This window comes from Platichthys flesus, chromosome 11 (genome assembly GCF_949316205.1).
Source record: "Platichthys flesus chromosome 11, fPlaFle2.1, whole genome shotgun sequence".
NCBI lineage: Eukaryota > Metazoa > Chordata > Actinopteri > Pleuronectiformes > Pleuronectidae > Platichthys > Platichthys flesus.
Genome location: NC_084955.1, coordinates 16,832,888 through 16,859,021, shown reverse-complemented (window position 1 = coordinate 16,859,021; position 26,134 = coordinate 16,832,888). Strand labels below are relative to the sequence as shown.

Below are 26,134 nucleotides of genomic sequence, written 5' to 3'. Positions count from 1 at the left end.
TAAGATTAATAATATGACTTTAATATAAATTTCATACGAATCTTCAGACAAACCTTGAGTGCAACAACTTTAACATGTAAAACAAACATTAAATTACATCAGCGGCTCATTATAACGTTTTCCTCAGAACTCGTCTAAGTTGCTCCTCGTGTCTCGTAGCTGAGTTAGGGACGTCAGCACCTCCTCCGTTGGCCTCCTCCCAAGCTGTTTACCCCGTCTGCTCCTCACACTCACTGTTCCGCTCTCACTCTCCTTATCACCCACCACTGGGTAGAAAAACACAGAAAATGCCCGTAGTCATAATTAAGTATGATAACTTGAAAAGTAATGAATGAGCAGTTGGGAGTTTATGTAGTAGATTCAAGAACAACAGTGGCAGGCTTCAAGTGTGTAGCCTCAGCTTTCATCTTTACCAAATATGTAGTTGTACTGAGCCAGCTGAGCCGAGCGGATCTTCTTATTTAAGGTGGCTCCCTCATCGTCACTGATGTCAGCCATGAAGCCAGCCTCATGGAACTGCCGGACCACCTTAACAGGCGAGGGAGAGACGCTTCTGTAAAGGTTTTATCTCTGTAACGTGCTTATCACATTTTAAAGGACAAATGAATGATGACAGCGAGAACGTGTTCTTCCTCAGCTCATGAAATCTTCATCATACACTGACCTGCTTGGCGTATGACGCATTGTTGCCCCCTACAGGAATAACTGTGACCTGCGCCGGTGACAACCACAGTGGCCTAGATGAGGGTAAGACAGAGGTGATGTGTTGGGTTACAGTGAGCATCAGAAGAGCAAAAAACGAATGCATCAGACTTAATTTGATTGTTGTCATTTCGCACCATTTCCCTCCAAAGTTTTCAGCCAGTATAGCGATCATCCTCTCCAGGGATCCCAGCACCGCTCTGTGGATCATCACGGGCCGGTGCGACTGTCCGTCTCGCCTGAGAGAGGGAGAGAAGGAAAAGGTTGATCGAGCCGGTGAAATCTTATAAGAATCCAAGGAATCTCTGCCTGTATGTAATAAAAATGTATGTTTGCTGTGTGAATGGCTGTTTGTAATCTGCCTCTCGCCCAATGTCAGGTGATATTGTTTGACAACCATTATACAGTTTTTGTTTTCTTTTACAATCTCTGAGGTTATTAGGTAACTATGTTGGACTTAGAAAATCAATAAATCAGAGGGATTTATTATAATTTCTGCATCGATGTGAAGTATATTTAACTCTAATGTGTTTGCGGGATTAACTAAAAAGAGGTGGTCGTGTTCAGCATAAAGTTGTTTCCTCACAAAATGTGCTGTGTCATGACACTAGTAGTTGCAATTACAAATATTTGTATCCTCATTGATCGCTTCTAAACTATGTGATAAAATACACTTTTACATACAGCAGACTAATGAGGGGAGGAGGGCAAACAAATAAGAGGCTAAACGGCGTTGAAGGCAGAGACATGGAGTGTGATCTTCTAAACCAAATTCAATCAAAGTCAAACCTTTCATAATGGAATTAGGCCCCTAAGACGTTAGACTTGAGTGACAAACATGAGGTCTTATCAAACAGACCAGCACATTGTACGAGAGCAAGGATTTAAAACTCTGCACATGTAGGAATGTGTAAAGACTCAGAACCAAGTGCTGAAATTTGACTCACCCGACGTACTGAAGATCAAATCTGATTGGCAGCTGGAAGTCCAACTGGATCGTGGCACACTGGTGTTGTCGGCCGATGGCATCTCTGATCTGAATGTCAATCTAAGAAGAAACAGTGTTTATAGTTTCAGGCTTTGTTTCTCTTTTTCAGCCAAGATCTAGTTCTCTGAGACGCTGCTGGTGACAAACCACGTTTATTCTGTACAGACATGAAAACAAATGCATTGCCAAGACAAGCTGCTAATAGCAAATTAGAGCAATGAAATCCCATCAACATGACTTAGAGTAAGATTTATTTTAACCGAGCATGTTCTTGTGCGTCCCCACCCTGACTTGATTTACATCCATTGCCCTGGAGCATATTCACTTCTTGTCTGACTCTTGTTGAATTGGAATTACTTCTAAGAAAATGAACGTTATGCCCAAATTATGCCAATTTAAGTTTGAAGCGTTATATTTCATTTTGCATTTTGAAGGATATTACAGTAGACTAGCAGGGAGGGAACAGAATTCTTTAGATCAAACATTTTTGCTTGCAATGTGTTGTTTTTACACTTTTTACGAATGTTAATATAAAAGTTGACCACCAAACAGTACCAAGAGTGGGAGGGGTGTCAATCTACTCTTTTAATTCTGAAGTATAGTTCAAAGATTTTGAACTTTTAGCATTAAGTGAATAAAATGAGATGTTGACCAAAAGGTATTTTGGCTGCAGATTTTTTGATAAACAACATTTACTTTTGTGAGTAAATCAGTATCCTTTCCAGCATGATTCCCTTTCCACTGACCTTTGGTCCGTAGAAGGCTCCGTCTCCTTGATTCAACTCCCAACGTTCACCAAAGTGCTGCAGACTCCTCTCTAGCTGCTGCTCACACAAAACACGCACACAGCACATGAAGCATAGCAAGTGAGTTGGCACAATAGAAAATATTAAATACATTAATGATTGTCATGTAGATCCTGCTTGGTTGTTTGTGTGTGTCTGTGTATACTGTATGACCATAATGTCCACTTACACTCAATTGAATCAGCTTTAAATGCCTCTGTGCCAATTTAAAAAGGCATCTGTGGGGACGTAAAGATATACGTCTACCCAGCAGCCTGACACAGAGCAGCACTCTACTGAAATGTACCACTCGCTTTTCTGATTGGTTAAGTAGATCTTATTAAACCATGTTGTGTTGTTTAAATAAGATCTTTTTTCCTGTCCCTGCGATTAACTTGACTCCTCTCTAGGACTAAGTCTGTGTTTTGGCAGAGCACAAGATGATAAGTGTGTGAGAATGTTTTTGCATTTACCTGCTCAGCACTGTCCCACTGTTCAGGCTCCCCGAGGCACGGCGTGGGACGAGTAGACAGGAGGCAGTGGAAAGAAAACCCAAACACTTGATATACACTCCTCACAAAGTCCAAACTGGCCACAATCTCTTCTTCCAGCTGGGAAGAAAGAATATAACAAAAGCACAAACAACGAGGAGGAATTAATAATACAAAATAAGGGGCTCGGGCACAGGAGTCTAGGATTGTGTTCATCTTTCCACCATTTATGGAAATCTCTGTCTGTGGATCGCATATCTTGGACCGTACATCTCATCTTCACACTTTGCATGTATAGTTTCAAAGGACCAAGGAAATGCTGTTTCGAGTTTAGTGCAATTTGGACATGCAATATATTTATTATTAATAATATTTGAAAAAACAGTCTTCCAGCACTCTGCAGCAACAACAACTGACTCAAACTTGACTGAACTTTGAACAAACAGGTGAAGAGCTCTTTGTGCAGCAGCTGGGGCCTAGCTTCAGGGTAACATGGACTCACTGTCGGTCTTCACTTCAGAAAGAAACCTGCATTTTCACAGGCCAAGAAAACAGCCCATTACAAACAGGCAGGTTTAAAACAGGCGCTACACTGGTTTATAGTAACTATATTTACTGTAATGCTCTAAATGTTCCATTGGATTAGTATCCATAGTAGTGATTATCATGTGAGTGTTATCTGTGAAGATCAGGATGCAAACCAAGGAGCTAGAGCCGCACAATTAGTATCATGGGAACGTTCCAGGTCTCTCTGTATGGGATCAGGATTACACAGATTGCAGAGATACACATATGGAGGTGTAATGTTTAAACAGCACAAAGAGCTTCATTCATCTGGGCTAAGGCCTCCAGGAATGTCTGGAGTTATTTGTGCAGCCCATCTAATCACTGTGATATGGTTCCACATGTGTCCCATTTAGAGCTTCTATCCTAGATGGTGCACCTCAGCGAGTGTGCGGTCGTCGAGAGATGGCGAATCTGACACAAACCCGTGTTTGCGTGTGTTTCTGTGTACCTGCTCAGGTGTGCAGAAGATGTGAGCATCGTCCTGGCAGAACCGGCGAACACGAGTGAGACCTCCCAGTGCGCCGGAGAGTTCATTACGATGCAGCGCCCCGAAATCAGCCCATCGCAGAGGAAGCTCCCTCCACGAGCGGACTCGCTGCTCGAACATGAGACTAACAATAACAAAGGAGAATCAGCCACTGCGAAGTCTCTGTAATAACACTTCAGTACAGGAATGTGGGTCTGTGTGTGTGTGTGTGTGTGTGTGTGTGTGTGTGTGTGTGTGTGTGTGTGTGTGTGGGTGTGTGTGTGTGTGTGTGTGTGTGTTCACCAGTGTGCAGGGCAGTTCATGGGTTTGAGAGCGTAGGTCTGAGAGCCCTCTGACGTCACAGTAAACATGTTCTCGCTGTAGTGCTCCCAGTGGCCTGAGCGTTCCCATAATGCAGTGCTGTACAGAGTGGGGGTCATGACCTCGGTAAAGCCTCGCCTTTGGTATTCACTCTGTGAGATGTCAGGAAGGACAATGAGCGACGATGAGTGCAGGACAGAGTCAAACGGTCACACGAGTAATAATCGCAGACTAACGAGAGCAATATCCTGACGACTTATGTGAACATGTTTATCCTCAGGACGCAATCAACACAGCACATGTTAATGCATGAGTGTGTGTGTGTGTGTGTGTGTGTGTGTGAAAGTGATTCTGTTCAAATGGATGTTATTAAACTATAAACCCATTGAAGGACGTTTTGGTTATTGGTGCTTAACAGGGCGATCAAGAGTCAGTTAATTAAAAGTGGTTTTATGATTTAATCGGAAGGCTGCAGGGGAAATGTTGAACAGGGACCAGTACAGGAGGGATTTGTCTCTGAAATGCAGCTTGTAACAGAGCAGTAGTTCTACCATAGGTCTACTGTGACTTTATGTTATTGAAAACTGTGTTCATCAGTTTACTCAAAAGCGAAGACAGATCCATGTTAAGGTATTTTCGGAGCAGCGATTCAGATGCAGGTTACATGACATGACACAATATATGGTGGTTCAATTAAGGTTTATACTGGATATGATTGTCTGTGGAACTAAATGTTGCAACACTGCCCTTTGTTATTAGCTCAATAAGGCTTAAAAAACAAAGTGTATTTATCATCGGAATATGTAGATACCTCAATGCACCTTAGGGGGCCACCTCAGGTTTGTGGGTTTCTTACCGAGGATTTTGAAGCTCTACTGCTTCTCTCCCAACAACTACACACTCAATTTTTCTCTCAGAACTCCTTACTGTATGTGATTTATTATTTCCAACAGCCATAACATTTGGGTGCATTTCTACGTCCAGTCTAACACTGTTATCAGGCTTGTTATTTTTTTTCCTTTGTCAACCATTTTGCAAGTGGATATATATGTGTTTTGTCATATTTCTCCTTAATGACACTAGTGAGCGCACAGTGACGTCTGTGTGTTCACCTTAATGAAGTCAGTGAGTCTGTTGTAGATGTGGGCTCCTTTCGGCAGGAAGAAGCAACTGCCTGGACTGACGTCATTGAAGAAGAACAGCTCCTGGTCCTGTGCAGATTCATGTACACAAGAGATTTATGACCGGATAACACAACTTTCAACATAAGATTTCCACTTCTCTCTCTTCGTATTGATTTATTCAATTCTCCATATGAGGACTTTGTTTTACCGTTCCGATGCGCCTGTGGTCCCTCCTCCTCGCCTCCTCCTGCTCCTTCTCCCACTCAGCTTTGTCCTTCTCTCCCGGAAAGGCAACACCAAACAGACGCATCAAACCTGAAGACTCTGTCTGATTGGCCAGGGTGACGGGCGACAGCTGCCATGTTACAGAGAGAGAATACTGCATGAACAATGAGGTTGATAGAGAGAGTGACTGTGAAAGCACTTCTGGTGGATGCCAGTGTGTTTGTAAGAGCATAGAACAGGAAACTGGGCTCTGACAAACACAACATCCTGCTGCTGATACTGTATTTCCAGCCTGACTGCCATGAAATTCCAGTCTACCCAGTCAAAGCCCAGTATGGAAACACCTCTTTCTCTCTCTCTCTCTCTCTCTCTCTGTCTGGATCAATAAAGACAAGGAAAATTCCATTTAGCCAGCGTGGGTCCCACAGGATGGTCGGCGCCAAATGGGCCCAAATACAACAGGTTTTTATAGACTAAATGTGGTTAACCCTGCATCGTTGGTTCTGTGGATATTGTTTCAATAAAAAAAGATTCATTCGAAATAGCAGAAAAGAGGCTCTGGCCAACAAACCACAAGCTGAAATGTGATAAAACAGCTGATGCATGAGGCAAATATGAAAGAAATTGTGCAGTAAATATTCAAGGTAAAAAGATGTGAGAACACACAAAGTGGAGGACCAGCAATTACACACACGTACACACACAAACACACCTGGAGCATCTTGAAGGCCTTGAGGAAGCCGGTATTTGGGAGGAGGGGGCCGGTGCAGACCCCGATGCTGTCTCCACATCTGTCCCAAAGAGAAAAAGAAACAGGTTTAGACATTTCATTCAAGTTTTGAAAACATGGACAAGTGAGTCAACATCGGGTACATATACCTCGTGATGACAATTTTGAGCATAGACCTTAAGGAGTGATGACAATTTGATCTGTCCTCAGGGCTGTTTAAAAGGTTAAGACTTTCAGGGGTTAGGGAAGGTTTAGCGTTACAATGAATACAGCTAGGGTGAGGGAATAGGGAATGTATTATGCCGATGAGTGTCCTCCCTAAGACAGAAATACAAGAAAGTATGTGTGATTGTGTATATTACATGCCTGTATACTGCGATGGTGGGGCCATTCATCTGCTCCTCAACAAGCTGCAGTCTCAAATTACTGCTCTATAACAACAGCAAACAACACACAAATTCCTTTATTACTACATTTTTATATGGAGAGCAGAGCTGCAGGAGCCTTGTCCGCAGAGATTGTCTGTATAATTACTACTACTCACATCATCTTGGACAACATAGAAAAACACAAGCTGCTACATGTATAGAGCAAAGCAGCATGCAAAAAATACAGGTCCAGTGTGTAAATCTTTATGAGAAAGTGATCTACTGGCAAAAACGTTATATTAAAATAATCCAAGTGAGGTTTTCATCAGTGTCTAGTTTTCAGGAACTGTGAAGCCTTTATATTTAAACACTTTATATTCACATTGGGGGAGGGTCCTCTCTACGGAGGGTACCATGTTTTTAACTGTAGTCTAAACTGGACAAACTAAATCCCTTTTGAGTTTTTATGAAAAGTGAAGGCTGCCACAGGTTCTCTTCCATGTTTTGAAGGGGAGGGTGTGTTGGGGACGGGGAGGTGGGAAGGGTGATGGGTGTTCAGCTGCAAAAGGCCACTTCACCACTAGATCTTACCCACTAACCTCTACTTTTTTCCTCTTAAGGCCAATTTATGCTTCTCCGTTTTGACAGACACGGACAGTGACCGTCTTCAGGCTCCATGGACAGCTTTTCATGCAGCTCTGATTTTTCTAACTCCACTTCGGCATGGCGGAGAGCCTACGGATAGCCATTGGCTGTGATTGGTCCGGTAACAACATCATTTCCGGACCTCAAACTTCCTAGGGTCCTAGCCACCATGCTAACTGCGGTGGTAACTGTGAAAAAACATGCTGTAATTCCACGGCTATCATGAGAACACCGTCAGGTTAGACGCAAACACTTGGTAATAGTTAGGATCGGGAGTCCCTTCTGACTGTGTGTGGAAGCTGGGGGGAAGCTAGCTGCCTCTGTGTAGCTTCAAGCTGTTGAATTAGCAACGCAGTTTGGAAACAAGAACAGGGAACCGCTGCGCTACGAAACAATAACATAAGCATTATGACCCGCTGGGTGTCACTTTATTTTATTGAGTTGCCATCGTAGACTGTGGGTGTGAAAAGTCGGGAGGAGGTAAATAATGAACGTGGACTTCTTCTGAGAGGTAGGCTTCTCTAAGCTCATCTTCCGTTGCCCCACCTACTGTTCTGGCACCCAATTGTTTTCAGCGACGGAGAACTATAAATTAAAAAGTGTCCGTCTGATCCGTCCGTCCGTAACGGACTCGGAGAAGCATACATTGGCCTTTAGTCTTTATAAAGGCTGTTGCGCTTGCATAAAAGAATAAAACAGCCCATGATAAACATTAGTAATATATACCTAATGCCATATATACGCTAGAAGGAGTCACATTCCAAACCAACTATTCACAAGCAATTAATATAATGTAAACTAATAACAATTTACATTTCAAGAATGAAACAAGCAAAAAAAACACAAAAGGCCTAAACCAGATAGATGAAACTGACAGAACAGACAGGAGTCAAACTGTGTGATGTAAAACATGGGTGTTGGTATTGTTGTATCACCGACCTGGAAGAGCTCTCGCACCTCGTCCACATTCAGCTCCAATCTGGACAGAGGGAGTTTGAGAGCGGCTGCTTCCTTACATCTGTCCTCCACATCATGTAGAGACAAGGCACTGCAGGTGAAAACAGATTCAGGTAAAACATCTTAAATCTGCAACAGGAAGACACAACTAAGCAGAGACAACGTGATTATGGGGGAGGAAGGGGGTTGTGTATGTATGTGTGAGATTAATTAATCCCTGCAGGGCAAAATGAGTCAGAGCAGCACAGCAATAAGTAAACAACAGACCACTTGTTAATAAACCTCTTCAGGGGAAATAAACAACCATTACTTTTGTATCGGTCAGATATTCTTATAGTATTCTACTAATGTTAATAGTCTATGCAGAGCCTGATGATACTAAGACGCATGTCACCAAAAGCAAAACATCACTTGACATGTTTTCAATACAGAAAATATCAGAAATAGTCACATGAATATCTCACCTCTTATCTTTCAGATGGTCACAGTAAAACCCAAGCTCTGACGCTCCTTCTCTGCAAACCTCTGCATCAAAGACCCCCTCCATCACACTGCCAAGGACACACGCTGCTGTCCTCCATGCTGCCTGACAAACAGAGGGTGGTGCAGAGTAGAACTGCTGTAAATGGCAAATATGTGAGTGGCAACCATGGTACAAACTGTGCATATTTCTTAACTACTCCTTTCATAACTAAATTAATTAGAATATAATGATCAACTTGAGTGGCATTTTGTTGTATTGTCTTTTACGGCTCCTGTATTTTAAGTGCACCTCATGTGTTTTTACCGGGACACTTCCCACTGACTAAGGTGAAATACTTTAGGATAATAAGTTCCAACTTTATCAAAAAGTTTGGATTACCTGTTTTCCCTCTACTGTGTCAAACCCCAGAAGGTGTAGTTCGCAGTCTGCCACTAGGGGTTGTCCCAGCTCCCACAGCTCTCCATTCACCTTACTCACTAGTGCCCCCTTCACCCTGCAGTAATCACATGCAACAACACTGTTACAACACAGCAGCTTTAATAAATATTACAAAATTACATTTTTCTGCACGAGCTGTGTATTTACCGGACACTCTGAGCAACAAAGACAGGTGTGGTCACTCCTGCCTTTCCCTTTACCGTCCGGCCGTCAGCCAATCGAATGCTGAGGGGTTTCTCTGAAGCTTCAACCCTCTTCTTAATGCCTCGTTTCTCAATGAGCGACTCGAAGACTTGCAGTCGCTCCGATACAACTGGTGACACCTGCAGCTGGAGAGAGAGAGATAAGCGTCAAAAGCTGTGGAAAGGAAGAGACGGAGACCAAGACAAAAAGAGACAGGAGGAGCAGAAAAGCAGGTTCTATATACAGGTGGCAGAATAGATGTATACATCATGAATAAAAAATGTATTAGCACGAAGACAAAATGTAACTGGTAATTTAACCTCAGGTTATATGCTGTATTGTTATAACATGAAAGCATTTGAATTATTGTAGTACTGGAGCAGAGTGAATTATGCACACAAGGCTCGTTTTCCCTCATTAACTTTGACCCTTACTAATAGTTTAAGTCACTAACTCCTTGTTAACATTAAATTATGTGTAGTCCTGACAGTCATATCTCAAATAACCAGTTTGGAGGCATTTAGCCAAAATAGAAATATTTAACATTTGAAAGAAGCTTAAGGTGCGGTTGGGTTAATTTACCTCATGTCGAACACAGTAGTTTACTGCATATTAAGGTTCATTGATGATAAATCTGCCACTTTATCAATTAAAGGATTATTTGTTTTGTCACGATAAGGTTTGAAAGTAAGGAAAGTCTATCTCAGTTTCACAGAGCTCAAGGTCACATCCTCTGCTCAAATAATGGATCTAACTAATGGACAATAAGACAATATTAACATCAATAATCATCCATATATTTTCATTAAGGGTAATTTGACAAAAGTGTATATATATATATATATATATATATATATATATATATATATATATATATATATTGAGCACAGTAGGATGGTTTATCAAATATTTAGTTTATCAAGTGTTTGTCAGTCTCAGCTCATAAAGAAATGAAAACCACAAACTTCATGTCAGGAACAAAACAATCATTCTCTAATCCTAAATAGCAACGTGAAAATTATAGTGATAATCTAATCAACTGATATAAAATGTTATTTATCATAATTGTGTCCCTATGACCCAGCTCTGTTCCAAAGATATTTAATTTGAAATCATATGAAACAATCAAAAAATAAAATAAATCCAACAATCCAAATAGATTTAGTCTGTTGTCATTTGACTGGCGAATTCAGCTGAACTGTAGCTACAGAGAATTACAGAAAGGAAACTATATCTGAACAACAAGAATAAGAAGCATGTAAATTGAACACCAATTCTAGATAGATGGTATTTAACAGGGTAGTTTGGTTGGCACAACACAAGACAACTAAATCTGCACAGAGAGCATCTACACACAAACACACACACACACAGTGCAGATGCTAACATTAGCTGTGGCTACTGTACTGCTGTTATAACAAGCACGCGCACCTGGCTGTACCTCCTGTGCACACGGAGTGTCGCACGAGCTGCAAGTCGACAGACAAACAGCTGTAACAGCTGTGTCACCGCCATCACACCCGCGAACACACAAGTCTACACGCACACGTTCATTTCAAAATCTCCGACATTGCATCCACCGCAAGCGGCCATTAAACCGGAAATCGGAAAACAGCGGTGACGTCAGGACGGAAAACCCGTGACGCCGCCATGAAGCAGCGTGCGCGGTCCCGAGTGTTTACGGTCTAGACCAGATCGCGCCTCCACGGAGGAGCTACACATGTGGATAAAGCGAAACATCTGCAGCTGGTAGCGAGAAACCGAGATGTGCACATGAACAGTCAGAGCAGGAGCTTTACACTGGATTCGATATAGTGTCCTTTCACACAAACAGCGCACACACAACCACATGAACCGTGTCGGTAGTTCACTGATCCTCTAGCGTGTGACCAAAGACACACAACCCACACAGAGAACACGAGAGACCCTGAGCTCCATGATAGAGCTGTAAACAACCTAAGATTTGGTGGATTGTGGATCAATAATTGGAAAAAAAAGCTAAATGAACGCAATTATAAACGTACCATCTACATCTTCACCCTTCAATTAATTTAATCATTTACCCCCCCAGCCAAGTGGAAAAGTAATGTAATCAAATTTGGAATATAACATCTAAATCTGTGCTGCTTGAGTATTTAGGTTATCAATGAAATAACTGAATTAGGCTTGTAACCAGATTTCTTCCAAAAAATCTGTAATAACTCAGGAGCACGTTAACAGCTCAGCGTCATGTTCTGGTGGTGCCATAGTAACAGTTTGACTGTACATAATGAACACTGACCGAAGAGCTGAAGTTACCATTGAAATGCCACTTGGGGGAGCTACAACACTGAGGAATGGTATGGTCCCTCTTCATAATAAAGTGCATGGAATGCATGTGAGGAGACAAGACCCTTTTCTCAATGATACCGTCTATTTAAGCCTGTAACGATAAACACCATGTATTCAGACGCCAATCAATGAATTTTCATCCCACCAAACCGAGACCAGTTTAGTGCCGTTTAGCCCAACTTTTCATAAACTCTGAATTTAAAATCTGGGACTAGTGTGACCATGTCCACAGTAATATGAAGCTGAATGTACACACATGTACACAGCCACTGCTTGTTATTCTTTTAAATTGTGACCGAGGTCATGGCTGCAAAGTTAAGCTACTAGAGCCTGTGTGATAATGAGTAATGCTGTGGTTTAAAACTGACATCAGTACTGTTACAGTAATTCCCAGAAAATATGGCTTCCCATCAACTGTGGGTATTGTGGTGTGCAAATGTTTAGTGGAAACCACAAACTGAGGTAGTGAGAGAAGTGAGTTGAGGTCTTTGCAAGAGAAAATAGTATTTGGCTAAAAAACAGCAAAATACCTCCCATGCCAAATTTAGACAGAGCACCGACTGCTTACAGTCAGTAACACAAACAAAATTACAAATATATTAAATGTGAGGATAATTGACGGAAATCACCCCATTAAAGCACTAATAAAACAAAAAACACAAAAACAAACAAGTTTCCTATATAATACCGTCATGTGTTCTGTAAAAAAAAGGATGTGTGTCAAAATACTGCTGCAGAATGTGTGCATCACACCAGAAAGGATTGGACACTCGAAGACCAGTGATATAGCATCATTGATGAGAACAGCAGTAATAGCAACTTCTCAATATACACAGACACACATCTTCAGTCATTTTCAAACAAACTTGTCTTGAGGAGAAAACGTAAAGATGTTATTTACAAGAGCAATGCAAGTCTTCAGAAGGTGCTGAGTGAGCATAAAGATGCTTAACAGTTCATCTATTTTTCTGTGCACACACCAAACTAAGGGTGCTTGATAATTAGTGGTTGGATTGTGACTGCAGAGAAGACAGATAACAGTTTACATAGAGAAGTAACAGACTTTCTGTGACATTCAGTAAAAGATCTCAGAGGATGTGCCGACACTGTGGTGACAAATATCTTTGTTACATTTTTATAATGTATCTGTTTACCAGCTTTACATGGGAACATCTGCAGATGCCCATTGTGTATCGATGAAGTCGTACTTTCAGATCAACTTGTGAATGAGCAAAGGTGACGCGACACACACACACACACACACACACACTCCATGATCAGACAAACTCTGGAGATATGAGGCTTGGACAGAAACAGCCTGTCTGCACCTCTCACTGTGTAGATACACCACATCAGTGTAGGGCAGAGAGCAGCATCACGGCAACAGCTCCTGTATAAGAAAGCTGCTGACGTCGTGCTGACTTGTGTTTGAGCGTTTTTGGGCGAAGCCATGTGAGCACAAGGGACTTGGGGGCGAAAGCATGAAAGTAGCAAAGAAATAAAAACAGAAGGAGGGGGCCAAAATATTAAAAGGAACCATTTTCAGTACAATCCTAACTGGCTCAAATGTCATTTCATGTGGGAGCTACCAGAACTATCTAGATAAGAAAAACAAAACACAAAAGAGCGCAAATAAAATAATAATGGAAATGGCAGCAGCTGTGTAGGTTAATGAAAAGTTTCTTGGTGAACAGGCAGAAAATACAGCCCTAAAGCGCAGTTAAACTTAAACAGCGCAATTCAAGACTAATAGTGACCAAATAAAATACCTCCCCCCCAGTTGAATTGAAACTCTGGATTTTATTCAAGTCAGTACATGTTGAAGCCGAGCAAGAGTGTGGTCCAACCTGAAGCCCCCCCCCCCCGCCATCCTCTACGTATCTTGATGACTCAAGTCTAACTTGAAGCGCGCACAGGCAGACATTAATGTTAGAAATAAAAAACAGAATTATCTTCACCCTCCTCTTCTGCGTGGTGGTTTTCAAAAAGGAAGAACAGAAAGGCGCGACAGATAACTGCAGAGAAATTCTTCGGGAGCTAAAAGCTTATCCAAGGCCTCAATCACAGTAAAGACGAGAGGTGCATGAGAGGTGGACTTTTTCCTCTAGCCAGAAACAAGAGCTTGAAGAGAAAAAGCTGCGTCATCTCAGTTTCCTTTTTATATTTACAAGCTTAGAAATATACAGTGGGAGAAATAGAAAGGTGAAAAAGGTTTTAGCAGGAGAAGAATATTATTTACAGCAGGTTCTCTGGAAATATGAACAAGTGTTAACCTCAACTGCGACACAATTCTCATTACTTCAAATGAGAAGTACCTTTTTTTCAGACAAATGGACGCACTCACACGGAAGAGAAGATAACTTTCAAACCAACATTCATCGTTTCGAGCAAACATTTTAAAAGCAATAGTTTGACATTTTTTAAACTCTGATTCGTTTTTTGGGGGGATAAATCCGTCTTTCAAATATGAAGCTGGTGATAAAAGTTGCTTGGCGTAGCATAAAGACTGGAAATGGGCAAATGGCTTTTATGCTTCAGTATCAAACTTCCTGGAGTCCTGCTGTCACTGTCAGGAAATCAGCATAGGCTCAATGAAGTCACTGTGTCCAGTCATGAAATGATTCACTGTGAACCACATGTCATCCTGATTGGTCAGTTTCATGTACCAATTAAACAGATACGAGAAATTTGCTTGAGAGTGCATGTACCTGGACATTTTTTTTACATTTGGCCGGAGCCAGGTAACATTTCCTCCCTTTTCCAGTATTTATTCCAGGCTAAGTTGGTTGTAGCTTCATTTTTGCGAACAGATCTTCTAAACCAACTCTCAAATAGAAAACAAATAGGCTCAATTAATCAAACTATTGCTTTTCGTTTCTTTTCCTCTGTATCTCACAACAACCATTCCTTTTCACTCTCCGACTCGCTATCAGGTAGTGTAACTCAAAATTCACACAGGTAGAACATTTCTAGGTATAGTTTAATTTCTGCTTCAACTATCTGTATCATTCCTATTGTTATGTCACTCTTGAACCTAATGAAACTACTTTCTATTGTGTATGGAGAAATGGTAAGAAGGGACAGATTGAGGGTTGATACACAACACTAGCTTGAACTCTTAGCTGTACAGTTTAAGGAGGCTGCCTACGGAGCTGAAGCATGACAATTTAATCAATTATTTACACATGACTCAAGGTAGTATTAAGCTTATTAACAGAGTAAAGATATCTGGGATCATACCAGTGGGGCTAACACACACACTGCGCTGCTAGATGTGTGGCTTGCACTTCATTCAGCTTGTTATAGATGACCACTTCAGTAGCGCGGGGGTAGGAAGGGTCTCTTCTGCCCTTGATGGAAAGGACCACCTGTGAATGGAGGACCGTGCCGCTTTCCCCCACGAAATCCCCCCATGTGGTGATCTTGGTTATGGTGGTGAGGGGGTGTACGGCCTCGCAGCAGAGGTCTCTGTGACATGTGACCTGAAAGGTTTGGGGGCCGAGAAGTGGGCAAGTTGAGGAGGGGGACGGGGTTAGAGGTTTGGTTGCGGGGCTGAGGTGGAGGACTAGCAGGGGGTTTCTGGAGAGGGGGGGCAGCGGACTGAGAAGGGAGACGACCAGGGGCAGAGTCGACTGCAGGGGAATTAGGCGTGGAGGGAGAGGTCGTGGAGGATGTGGAGGAGGGAGAGCGGGGTGGAAGAGGTAGATTGAGTGGCTCCTTCACTCTGCCCAGTAAAGGAGGAGGGACACCAGGGGTGCCTGGGCGGTGAAGAGGGGGTGCATGGCGTGGGAAAAAAGGCTCTTTAACTGTGCCAGGGCGGGGCATCTTATGGGGCTCACCTAGCAATGATGTCATGAGGGGTGGAGGACCACCTTTGTTTCCCCTGCTCCCCATTCCGCCTCGCTCAACACCGTCAGGTCTGATTTGGGGAGGAAGAGATAGGGGACGGTCAAGGGGGACCAACACTCCTCCCACCATGACTGCAGAGGGCAAGGAACTGTGCTGTGGTAAAGGTGGGGGAGGGGGACGGGGGATTGGTGGAGGATTGCTGAAGAAAGAGGATGGAGGAGGAAGATGCTGGTGGTGGTGGTGGTGTGACGGTGGAGGGTCCGTGTGGTAGGGCATTTGATAGTGAGCTTGGGGAGGGAGGTGTGGGTGAGGATGTGGATGGCCCGGAGGCGGGTGAAGATGAGGGAGGAGGAGTTGTGGGTGAGGAGGTGGCATGGAGGGGTTCATGTCCTCTGCGCCTCCCTGGCCAATGTTAAGAGGAGGTGGGCCAGTGCGGGGTGAGGGGGGCTGAGCTTCCATGTATTCTTCCTCTTCATACCACATCGCTCCTCCTGGCCGGCCGCCAGCCCCTCCTCCTCCTCGCCGAGAGCCCCGGCCAATCACGCGGATGCTCTCTACCGTCTTGATGCGCTCTCCAGCAAGGGGGCGATTAGAGTAGCTCAGAGTTTGGATAGGTGCTCCTTCAGTGCAGGGGGATACTAGTGTCTCAATACGATGATACTGACCCTCTTTCCTATCCCTGCCTGCAGACTCTTTCCCATTGTCTTCTCTTTTTCCACTCAGACTTCCGTCATCTGAGCCAGTGCTCGTCTTACGAGAGCCTGAAGAGAGTCTCCTCTCTCCTGCTCTGTTGAGGCCCATCATCCTTAACTGGTTGTGTTGTCCCTCTTTCTTACCCTTCATGTCATTACTGGGGGAGGAGGAGACCTGCCTCCTTATATTCATCGCTTCATCCTCCTTCAATTTTGTGCTTTTCTTTTTCCCAGCTCCATATCGGGAAGAAGAGGAGCTCAGGAACTCTCCATCGCTGTTGCCCCCTGAAGGGGTGATCACAGCATCCCAGGGTTCCTTGCGGTAGGCAGTGGGTGAGAGGTTATGACCTACAGAAGACCCTAGAGATTCTGGGACACTCCCAGGCGTGTCCATGATCTCATCCTGTGTGGGGGTTCCAGCTGCCTCATCTCTAACTGGAGTCCCCTCCACCCCATCGGGACTGACATCGCCTAGAGCAAGACTAAAACCTGGATTACCCTGCAAGAAACTATTGATTTTCGATTCTAGGCTGGGGGGAGAGACAGAAGGAACTGTGGGACGAGGGGGAGGAGGTGGAGGAGGGGACAGCTCTCTCTCTTTTTCCCATGTTTCTCTGGTTCTTCCAGATGCGTCACGTTTGAGGCTGTTCCCCAGACTGGGTTTTGTTTTTGGGGTCGTTGGGCTGAGTGGGGTTTTAACTGTTGTAGACTCGGGAGAGGTTCTGGTGGGAGGAGCTGAGGCAGTGTTTGTCACACTTTGCAGGAGAGAGGACAAACCTGTGCCAAGTTGGAACAAAGGGGGACCGATTAGATAATTGTATATCATTTTTAATTTAAAATACAAGCAGCATTTGTAAATCTTACCTTGTGTGTTAGTTTTAGAGAGAGCATTGAGTATGCCTTCAGGTGTGATGTCAACACGTGACAGGATGCTGGCCAGGGCAGGGCTAGGAGGGGTCACTTTGGAGGCTGCGGATTGGATAGACGGGGTGGTGGGAGTCCCAGGAGACGGCCGAGGTGACGAACTAGCTGCTGATAGACAGTCAAGGACAGAGAGACAGAGTATTTGAAGCTCTAAACTAAAATCTTATATCTGTAATCCTGCGAAGCACTACACCATGCAGTGATCATTGTTCTTTCTTCTTCTCATTAAAGAGGGGGGAGGGGGGGGGGGGGGCACAGAATCAAGCTATTTGTACCAAATAATTGCATCATATCATATAAAGTTGTAATGTGTTGAATCTCACTGCATATAAACTGGGGTGAATCACACATTGGGTATTTACTTTATAATATATTTAATGTATTGTATCTGCCATTACTTCTGCTCAAAATCACTAACAACCAATAACTTCCAAAGAATAAAATAGTGTTCTTACAGAAATGTCAGTGTGTGTCTATCAGAACTTCACCATGAATGTAACTCACAATTACTCCCAGGAGAATTGTTAAATAAATATTGATCATTATTTTACCATCTTGTCCCAAACCCAAACAAACCTGTATTCTTCATAGCAGACGTGAGGGAGTTGAGAATTGAGCTGATCTTTCCTAAGTCGACCTTCGCCAGGTTGACTCCCAGCGGGTTGGTGGGAGCACTCGGAGCAGTGGCAGAGGTGGGAGTCATTGTGGTCGTAGTAACAGCAGCTGTGTTAGCGTTAGTCTTTGCAGCCTTTGTAGGTGTAGTAGGAAGCTTTGGGGCCAAATCAGACTTCATAGCCTTGGAAACAGCAGCAGATGCCTTTTCTTTCTTCTCATCTGTTGAGGACAAGAATGCAAAAAGAGCTGATATGGTTTAAAATCTAAATAACAACCTTACAACAGGAACCTGGATCTGAATAGATTTGTTTAACACTGCAACCTTACACCTTAAGCCACTAACCTGTTGTGGCAGCATCAGATTCTTCATCAGACATATCCATGTCTTCCATGTCCCTGTTGTCAATTTGTATTTCTCCTTCATCCATTGCTTTGCCGTCCAGCTCTGGATCCACCTGGGCTCTGGTAGCCACCTGTCCCAGGAAGGGCGAGTCGGAGCCTGTCGGGGAGGGGGCATCTTCTGATGGAGAGGGGATGGGGGAGTCGTCAGGTCCAGGTAGAGTCGACTTGAGGGAATCCAATTTCCTTTTGAGACTGGCCACACGGTTGGCAAAGGCATTGTAAGCCTGAACCGAACGGCAGCAAGAAAGTAAAAGAAACAGAATTAAAAAAGAGATAAAGAAAATAATGTCTAATTGAACATCTATTGTAACATTTAGTTGTTTCTAGGGTTAATTCACCAAACTTTCCTTACAAAGTAATAAAGGAATCATATCATTACAATAATAGTCTAGGTCAAAAATCAACTCCTCACTCACATTGGCCACAATCTTAACCTCCTTGTACTGCATCTCGTAGAAAATGTCTGCATTTCCCAAAGCTTCCAGCAGGGGAGGCCCTGTTACCAACTCTTGGTCCAGGAAGCTGACAAACTCCTGCAGCTTTAAACTGCCGTCCTCAACGTCCTTGGCGAACTTGTTCCCTCCTGCCTTGTCTGCAGCAGGAGAAATTGACAAGCAAAGGTTTAATACAAAACAAAATTATGTCAAATTATTCTACTGACATTTAAGTTCCTTTACTTCTGTACCACCCTTTCCCTAAAGTCATTTCTACCTATTCTGGAAACGTTTTGCCTCCCAATAAGTATATAGTAGTCTAATATAGTCTAAAACCTAAAAATGCACTACGTATGTGAGCGTCCTTGTGGTTTACATCAGGATATACATTAGGGTAATGAATAAACAGCATCAGTTAAAACTCAATTACTTGATACTATGGTAATCTTGAGGGTTAACTGTGAACTGCAAGAAAAAACTTTCTACTGAAGAAATATTAGCAGAAATCCCACAGACTACATCTACACCTCACCTACAAATGAGTAATGTCTTATCACATGTCATGAAGAGGGGGGCACTTTAAGAGTCAGTTGTGTTTGTGACTTAAGACAAAGTGCAAAGGACAATGAGTGCATGTTGATGCAGAAATAAGCTCGGTGACATCCGACCTTTAAGTCTCTTGAGGGCCTCTGTGCTGCAGACATCCAGCCTGAGAGCTGCCAGCTGCTTCTCCTTGAGTTCCTCTTCGGCCACTGCTCTCTTGTATTGCGACAACTGTTCGACAAGGGAGTGAGGCTATAGAAGAGGAGAAAATTCAGTTTTACAGAGCAACGGTCGACAATATACGATATGCAAGACAAACCTATTTAACACAACAAAAAACTTACTGTGAACTCGGCTACAATCTTGGACTTGAGTGCAGCTTTGTTGGTAGCTGGGGCTAAAAATAAAAGTAAAATATAAATGTTATATACACTGATAGTTGCTTCTGGAAATATTTCACCATCTAACATTAGTTGGATGCAACTTAAGACAACTGCACTTTTAGATTTGATTGACATGATGACAAACTGACTATTTGCAGGTGGAGCCTCTTTTTCCTTCTCCTTTTCCTTCTCCTTTTCCCTCTCCTTTCCCTTCTGCTTCTGCTTCTCTCTGTCCTTTTCCTTTTTGGTCAAGTTGGTTTTGAGCTGGGTGATGAGCTCCTCAGAATACACACTCCTCTGCTCCCAAATTGTTAGGATCCTCTCCACTGACCTTCGGACCTTTATATCCCTGACGTGGACAAATTATGACATGACATGACAACATTTACAAGATGAGCAGATTTGGATATCAGAATCTTCGTTGTTTAAAAAGGAAGAAAGACTTCTAACAAATTTTTAATAACACAGGTAAACACCAACCCGGACTACTTACTTAATAAGCAGAACCGCATTAGGGAGGACCTCCGCGAAGGATGAACGGAAGACAATGGCGTTCTTTCTTTTGCAGTTTTGTATCACATCATTGGCAAGGTAGAAGAGATTCAAACGATGGGTGTTATCAGCTGAAAAATAAGACAAACCAAGACGGTATTAAATAAAGACTGTACATTACTCTGTCCTGATACCAGACTGGTTAAGATGCGTATGAGGTAAAGTGCAAACTGGTTCTTTTGCAGCCAGGGAGGTTTGTTAAAAACGCCCCACCTCTTCCTCCGTCTCCCCATGCCTGTGTCTGAAATGTCTGCAGGTACGATTTACAAATATAACTAGCCTGGCTGTTTTTCGCCCAGGCTGTGTCAAAAAATGTGGCGATGAATGAGAAGGAAATATATATATATATTTTTTACTATATTACTTTTCATTGGGGTGGCTTGAGTGGGTGTTTTCCTAAACCAGATATAAATCCCTCAAAATTTGGAGGAAAACATTTTATAGCACGTGGACAGATTTGTTTGCTTTACCAACCCCTGCTGCTGATTTACAAGAAAAATTGGTCTGCGATGAAAAGTTGTTGAGCAAGGTGAATGTATGCAGAAGGACCTCAACAAGAACGGCATTTGCTGAATAGTGTTTTCAGAACTGCTGCAGAAAGCAGAGCAGAGGAATATTGGTTAATCAACCTGTGAGTTCTATTAAGTACATCTATAATTAAATAGTAACACTGAAACCTTGCTTTAATGTTTATTCCAATGAAAATGCAAGGCTTAACTATCAAATAATCATAGATGACCAACCACAGTCATCTCGTTATAAAATCTATTGGTAATACTTAATATTTTTAAGACCAATTAGACTTATATGGAGTGGTTCCTGCATTATATGGCCAGGGTGGCAATAACATGCCACAATAATTCAGGTGGAACAAATCAACAGTTCAGTTCAGACCTACATTTCTTAACTACTCGGTCACCAAAACTTTCCCACACTGCAGACTTGAATGTGCCAATGGAATCTGTTATCTCTGGGTTATTGTCTGTCCTGAACTAATAAGCAAACCAAACAATTTACTTGATTGAGATTACCCCAAAAGATTCATGTGACACATTCAGCTGGAAGTATCATGGTACAATCTTCCTTTATCATGTTACAACATAATGAACCTTATTATCAGTGTTTCAGTTCCATTACACCTCAACTCAATGATAACTGTCTTTATGTCAGCTGGGTTTCATAAAAAAGCCTTTAAACATCGGATTAAGTTACAGAATAAAAAAAGATTAACAGAAGGTTGACCACTGAAATAAAACAAACCAGTAAAAACAGACACTCCTAGATCTAAAAATCTGTTTCCATGGTCACCTCCCTTTAGCATTAGGGATCCATTGCCATCAAAAGATATACAATGGCAAGGACCGTATCATATCTTACCGCCAGATTTGACCAGAATTCAAATACAGCCAATAAGCACAAGCATTGGATCATGTTCTCTAAATTCCGGGAAGAAAATATTGCCTTTTAATTTACTATGTCACATTTTAGCTGACGTCACAGCATTTGTTATTCTTAAAGACAACATTGATACCTCAGTAAAATCATCAAGTAGCTTCCATTGTTTGAGACAAAAAAAGTGCGACAATTTCCAAAAGCCTCACATGGGCGATGTCTCATTCAGTCCAAGGTTTGTGTCATTTGTGAATGATCATTGCGCTTTCAAATAATTAATTGTTGCTCCTGTTCTCTCTGCCCTACATTACAAACTGGAAAAAGTCTAAAAATCTGACAGTGATTCTTTCTTTTTACAAGTGTTAAATACAATTGCAACGCTAGTGCCTTTTAACAAAAAAAGGCTTTCTTCACCAAAATTACACATGCATAGCAAGTGCTGTAAATATAACGGAATAAGTAATTTTTGGTTGCATAACTTAAGAACCAAACGTTGCAGTTGTCAAATTAAATAACAGACTTCTTCTGTAATACAAAACGACTTATCTGTTTGTTAATAGTTGCTAGAATATCTTGTTCCATCATGAAAAATAATTTGCACTTGATTTAATTCAGTGAAATACATGGATTGTCTGATACTTGGTGTCTGACACATGAAATAGAGCGGTAATTCAAGTGATATAAAGTTCTGATTATGTGTGTTATAGATGATCCTCAATTAAAATCAATCAGTCCAATCAACATGAACCTATGCTGTACATTATAGGATGACTCCATTTTTAAATGTCATCTACATAAGTAACATTACAGGAATGAAACGGAATCTTGTGATTTATCATTGCATGTAATTAACATCACAGGGCCTCGTTAGATTATCAATCAATTGAGCTTGTTAACGGAGCATTGACAAAGCTACAACTGTTGCACCTCTAGTTTACACAAACACAACTTATTCAAAAAAATATTCCTGAGTATGAGGGCATGCTGCAGATATTTACATCATTTCTGACACTCATCCACACATGAGAAGCTTTTACGTCTCTTTTCTGAGCTAATAATTAAACCAAAATCTGCAATAAAAATGGAATCACATTCTAAAGCTAAAATAGCTCCGAGTAGGGCACAAACCTGCACCAAGGCAAAACAATACTATGAAAGTGAAAAAATTCGCCCCTTAATCCACACCAAAAATTCCCTATTCATCCACCAAATTTGTGCGTAATCCTGCAGACAAATAAACCAACAAACAGACATGGGTGAAAACAAAACCTCCTTTGTGGAGTTATTAAATAAACGTATATCTCCCTACCAGGTCGGACTAAAGAAAACCCCTGTAGTCTTGACTGGAAACTGATTGGCATGGACTAACAACATGGATCAACTTTATACCTTTTGAGACATTTATAGAGCATTTTCTGATACAGGTGCAACATTCCATAGGCTAGAAAGACCTTGTGGCAATAAATGATGAAGGCAGATCGTCTCTCTGTTACTTGTCGCTGCTCTCCATCAGAAAACAATGGCTTAGCAAGTGCACAGCAGTCTGTTACATGTTGTCAGCACACGCTTTTGTCTTTCATTGTTTTGTTGTCACTGCTGGAGGGTGGGGATTTTCTTGATGGCCGTAGCCACATGATGACTTAACAGACACTGACTATTTAACTGGACACTCCTTAATGGATATTTCAACTGTACTAATTCCAGCACACAGGCTTGAGATCAGAGAGATGGTAATATGATGTGTACACATTGTTCCGCACTGAAGTCCATTAACTGAAGTATCCGTTTTGAGATAGGGAATTTTTTTTTTTTGTATTATTATTCCTAAACATTGACTGGCTGGTATTTACCAGCCACTGTTTCATCAGACTAAACATTACTCCACTAGAGAATTCTTTCCAAACAAATATGGGAAACTTAACTTTTTCAGCAGCCACTGCATAAATAAAAAAAATTGTTTTGAATCTGAAACCAGCAGAAAAATCCAACATTTGTTTTGTATGCTACCAACTTCCCTCTCTTAACATTATATTCCATCCTTTATTCGTCAGCATCAATGCTTACACAACAAACTTTATCAGGAGAAACATGAGGGATGCTTTTAAAAAAGTTTTAACAAGCAATCAGCTTACAATGAAATACCTATTCTACAAATATTGATTTTAGTTTCCTAACACTGCTACATGCATATTTTAATACCAAGAACTGAGATGATGGATGCCTAGAAGTGTCCGGCTCATTCTGAGTAACATGGACATTTCTACATTTCAACTATAGTCCAAAACAACCAACTTCAGAAACACTGTATACTGTTAAACTAAGCCATAAAGCTAACTCACGATTTCACTGTATAAAAAAGTGAAGATATGCTGATGACATTGCAGATGATAACCGCAGTTCACTAACCCTCATTACCTTCAATCAACTCAGAAGGAATAATGACGAAGAAGTCATACATTTCTACAACACACAACATTAAAATAAATCCTGTTGATATTTAAAGTTGGTAAGTTTCAACCACATCTCCTTGCACAGTCTTAAGCTCTGGAAGATTTTTGTTATTTTAAGATATCGTCAAAATACAGTAAATATTGATCCCAATGAAAAGCTCCAACCAGTGATTACTGCTTATTTAATAAATGAACACGCATATCCCCTCTTACCACAATTGCAGTATTTTAAGTGCAGCATACAAGAGTCACAAAACCACAGGACCCAGAGCAGATAAACAATCAACAGATGAATCAAATGATTGTCAGTTGCAGCTCTAGTTGCATTGTTAATTCGAACAAATGCAATTGCTACTTTTTCAGACACACCTGTGATAAAGTAAATATCAAAATAATAACTTTTAATTTGGCTCAAAATATATTAAATTTGGGCATATCAGCAATAACAAAAATATTTAACTAATAGTACATTCCAACAACCATCACCGTCTACATTAGTTCCACCAACTGGGATTTATTAGAATACCTGTAACAACACAGTAACTCCCAAGTGATTAAAATCACATTAATTATGAACTTAAACTACTTTCCAGAGGTAGACGGGGTACTGGGATCTTACATTTACAGAAAGACACATTACCACACTGTAGAACTACTCAAGTCCTCCGTTCAAACTTTTACTTATAACAAAAACAATTCAGCATTAAAAAATATTTGAAAGCACAAAAGCCACTCAGACTTTTAGAATAACATATATTACATATTAAAATACTGTGTGTATCACTTGTATTGTTGCTGGAGGCAAAATAATTGATAAACTAGAATTAACTTTACTCAATATTCTGTTAAGTAGGTTAAACATTTCCCCCAATGGACAAAAACCTTAATAGGATGTTCAATCTGTTGATCGTGTTTAATATTATCTTCTTATGCAAAGTGACTATTGTAACCAAAAACATTTGGTGAAATAAAAAGTACTACAATGTCTACTAATCTGCTGTGGGGTAATACTACATCATGTTAATAAAATATATACACAACTACAATTACATTTAACTCAAGTGCAATTCTTGAGAACATGTACTTGGCTATTTGCACCTACACCATTGATTCTTATTTATATTGCTACTTATTGTCCAGTTTACGAGATAAAATTGAATCACAGTTAAAGCAAACGCTTCATATTCAGGGTTTTGGTGTCAGAGCTCCGTTAAGATGCATCAGCAGATTACGATACGACATTAAACTGAGGCTGGGTTTACACACACACAAGCTTCTCTCTTGATCATCTTCTGATCTTCTAACGCGTTGGATTAGATTTGGATTTCTACTTCACCTTGACTTCGATTGAATGAGCTGCTTCATGACAAAATCAATCATTCACCACAGACATCAAACTGCAAAGCACCGACTGAAGCTCACGCTGAATCAAACACAACACGCTGTGAACACATTTCTCTCCGAGTCGGAGTTCGTTGTTTCAGATGAGCAGTGTCGTGCGTGACAATTTATCCCAAAAGTGCAGAATCGAGTTGTTGCTTTTTTTCGATGACCGTGCACCCAGCGAGGCCCTGCTGTAAACAGGGCTAGCTGTGGGGGGGCATTAGCATTAGCTTAGCTGCATTAGTGGCTAATTTCGAGTAGTGATAACGTCAGTGTTGCATTTCAAAGATGCGGTGAATTAACGAGCTAAGGAGACAACTTAACATTATTTTGTGAGGCACTGACTCGCGTTGCGTTTCGCTAATACACCACCACAAGCAGCGTCAGTGGAATGTCCCAAGCTGCTCAGAAATTGAATGTGAATCAGCTGTAAGTGCGCACGCTAGCGGGTTAGCTTCGGCGACATTGCTAGCTACTCACATTTCTTGAGCCACTTCATCCAGTGGCGAACGATGAGGTGGTGGTTCTTCTTGTTTTCAATGCACCAGTTGGAAAGTCCCTGTATGGCCTCCATGGTGTTGGATACTCCTTGAAACTTGCGGTCCAGAGACGCTTCCATAGCCGCGCTGGATCCACGGGCTCCGTGGCCGCTCGCAGCCCCAGAACCGGCCGCCATCTTTACAGCTCGGTGTGCCGATGGCTCGCCGACG

General features: G+C 41.8%; 1 protein-coding gene across 4 annotated transcripts; it reads right to left on the bottom strand.

Annotated features, from left to right (window-relative positions):
- Positions 1-26,109, bottom strand: LOC133964475 (threonine--tRNA ligase 1, cytoplasmic-like). Of its 4 annotated transcripts, none has more exons than XM_062398572.1 (18): positions 10,906-11,226; positions 9,439-9,614; positions 9,232-9,346; positions 8,834-8,955; positions 8,352-8,460; positions 6,766-6,830; positions 6,382-6,460; positions 5,653-5,799; positions 5,433-5,531; positions 4,303-4,472; positions 3,982-4,144; positions 2,949-3,086; positions 2,437-2,514; positions 1,650-1,750; positions 840-941; positions 665-737; positions 414-528; positions 1-266 (listed from the first exon to the last, which is right to left on the bottom strand). In XM_062398572.1, the coding sequence occupies exons 1-18, from the start codon at positions 10,987-10,989 to the stop codon at positions 124-126; spliced, it is 2,079 nt and encodes a 692-aa protein (XP_062254556.1). In that variant the 5' UTR covers positions 10,990-11,226; the 3' UTR covers positions 1-123. The 4 variants fall into 4 exon arrangements, 3 of the variants coding, with proteins under 3 accessions (XP_062254556.1, XP_062254555.1, XP_062254554.1); XM_062398571.1 differs by having other exon boundaries at positions 9,439-9,620; positions 10,906-11,223; XR_009923781.1 differs by lacking the exons at positions 1-266; positions 414-528; positions 665-737; ... (12 more) ...; positions 9,232-9,346; positions 10,906-11,226 and adding exons at positions 15,046-17,123; positions 17,211-17,378; positions 17,847-18,104; ... (5 more) ...; positions 20,141-20,270; positions 25,905-26,109 and having other exon boundaries at positions 9,483-9,620.
- Positions 26,110-26,134: the final 25 nt, after the last annotated feature.

Coding starts and splice junctions, on each gene's coding strand:
- LOC133964475 (XM_062398570.1), bottom strand. CDS start 26,100: ATGGCGGCCGGTTCTGGGGCTGCGAGCGGCCACGGAGCCCGTGGATCC. Junction 19,662..19,796: donor AGAGGCTCCACCTGCAAATA/GTCAGTTTGTCA, acceptor TTTTATTTTTAG/CCCCAGCTACCAACAAAGCT. Junction 19,517..19,608: donor AGATTGTAGCCGAGTTCACA/GTAAGTTTTTTG, acceptor CCTCTTCTATAG/CCTCACTCCCTTGTCGAACA.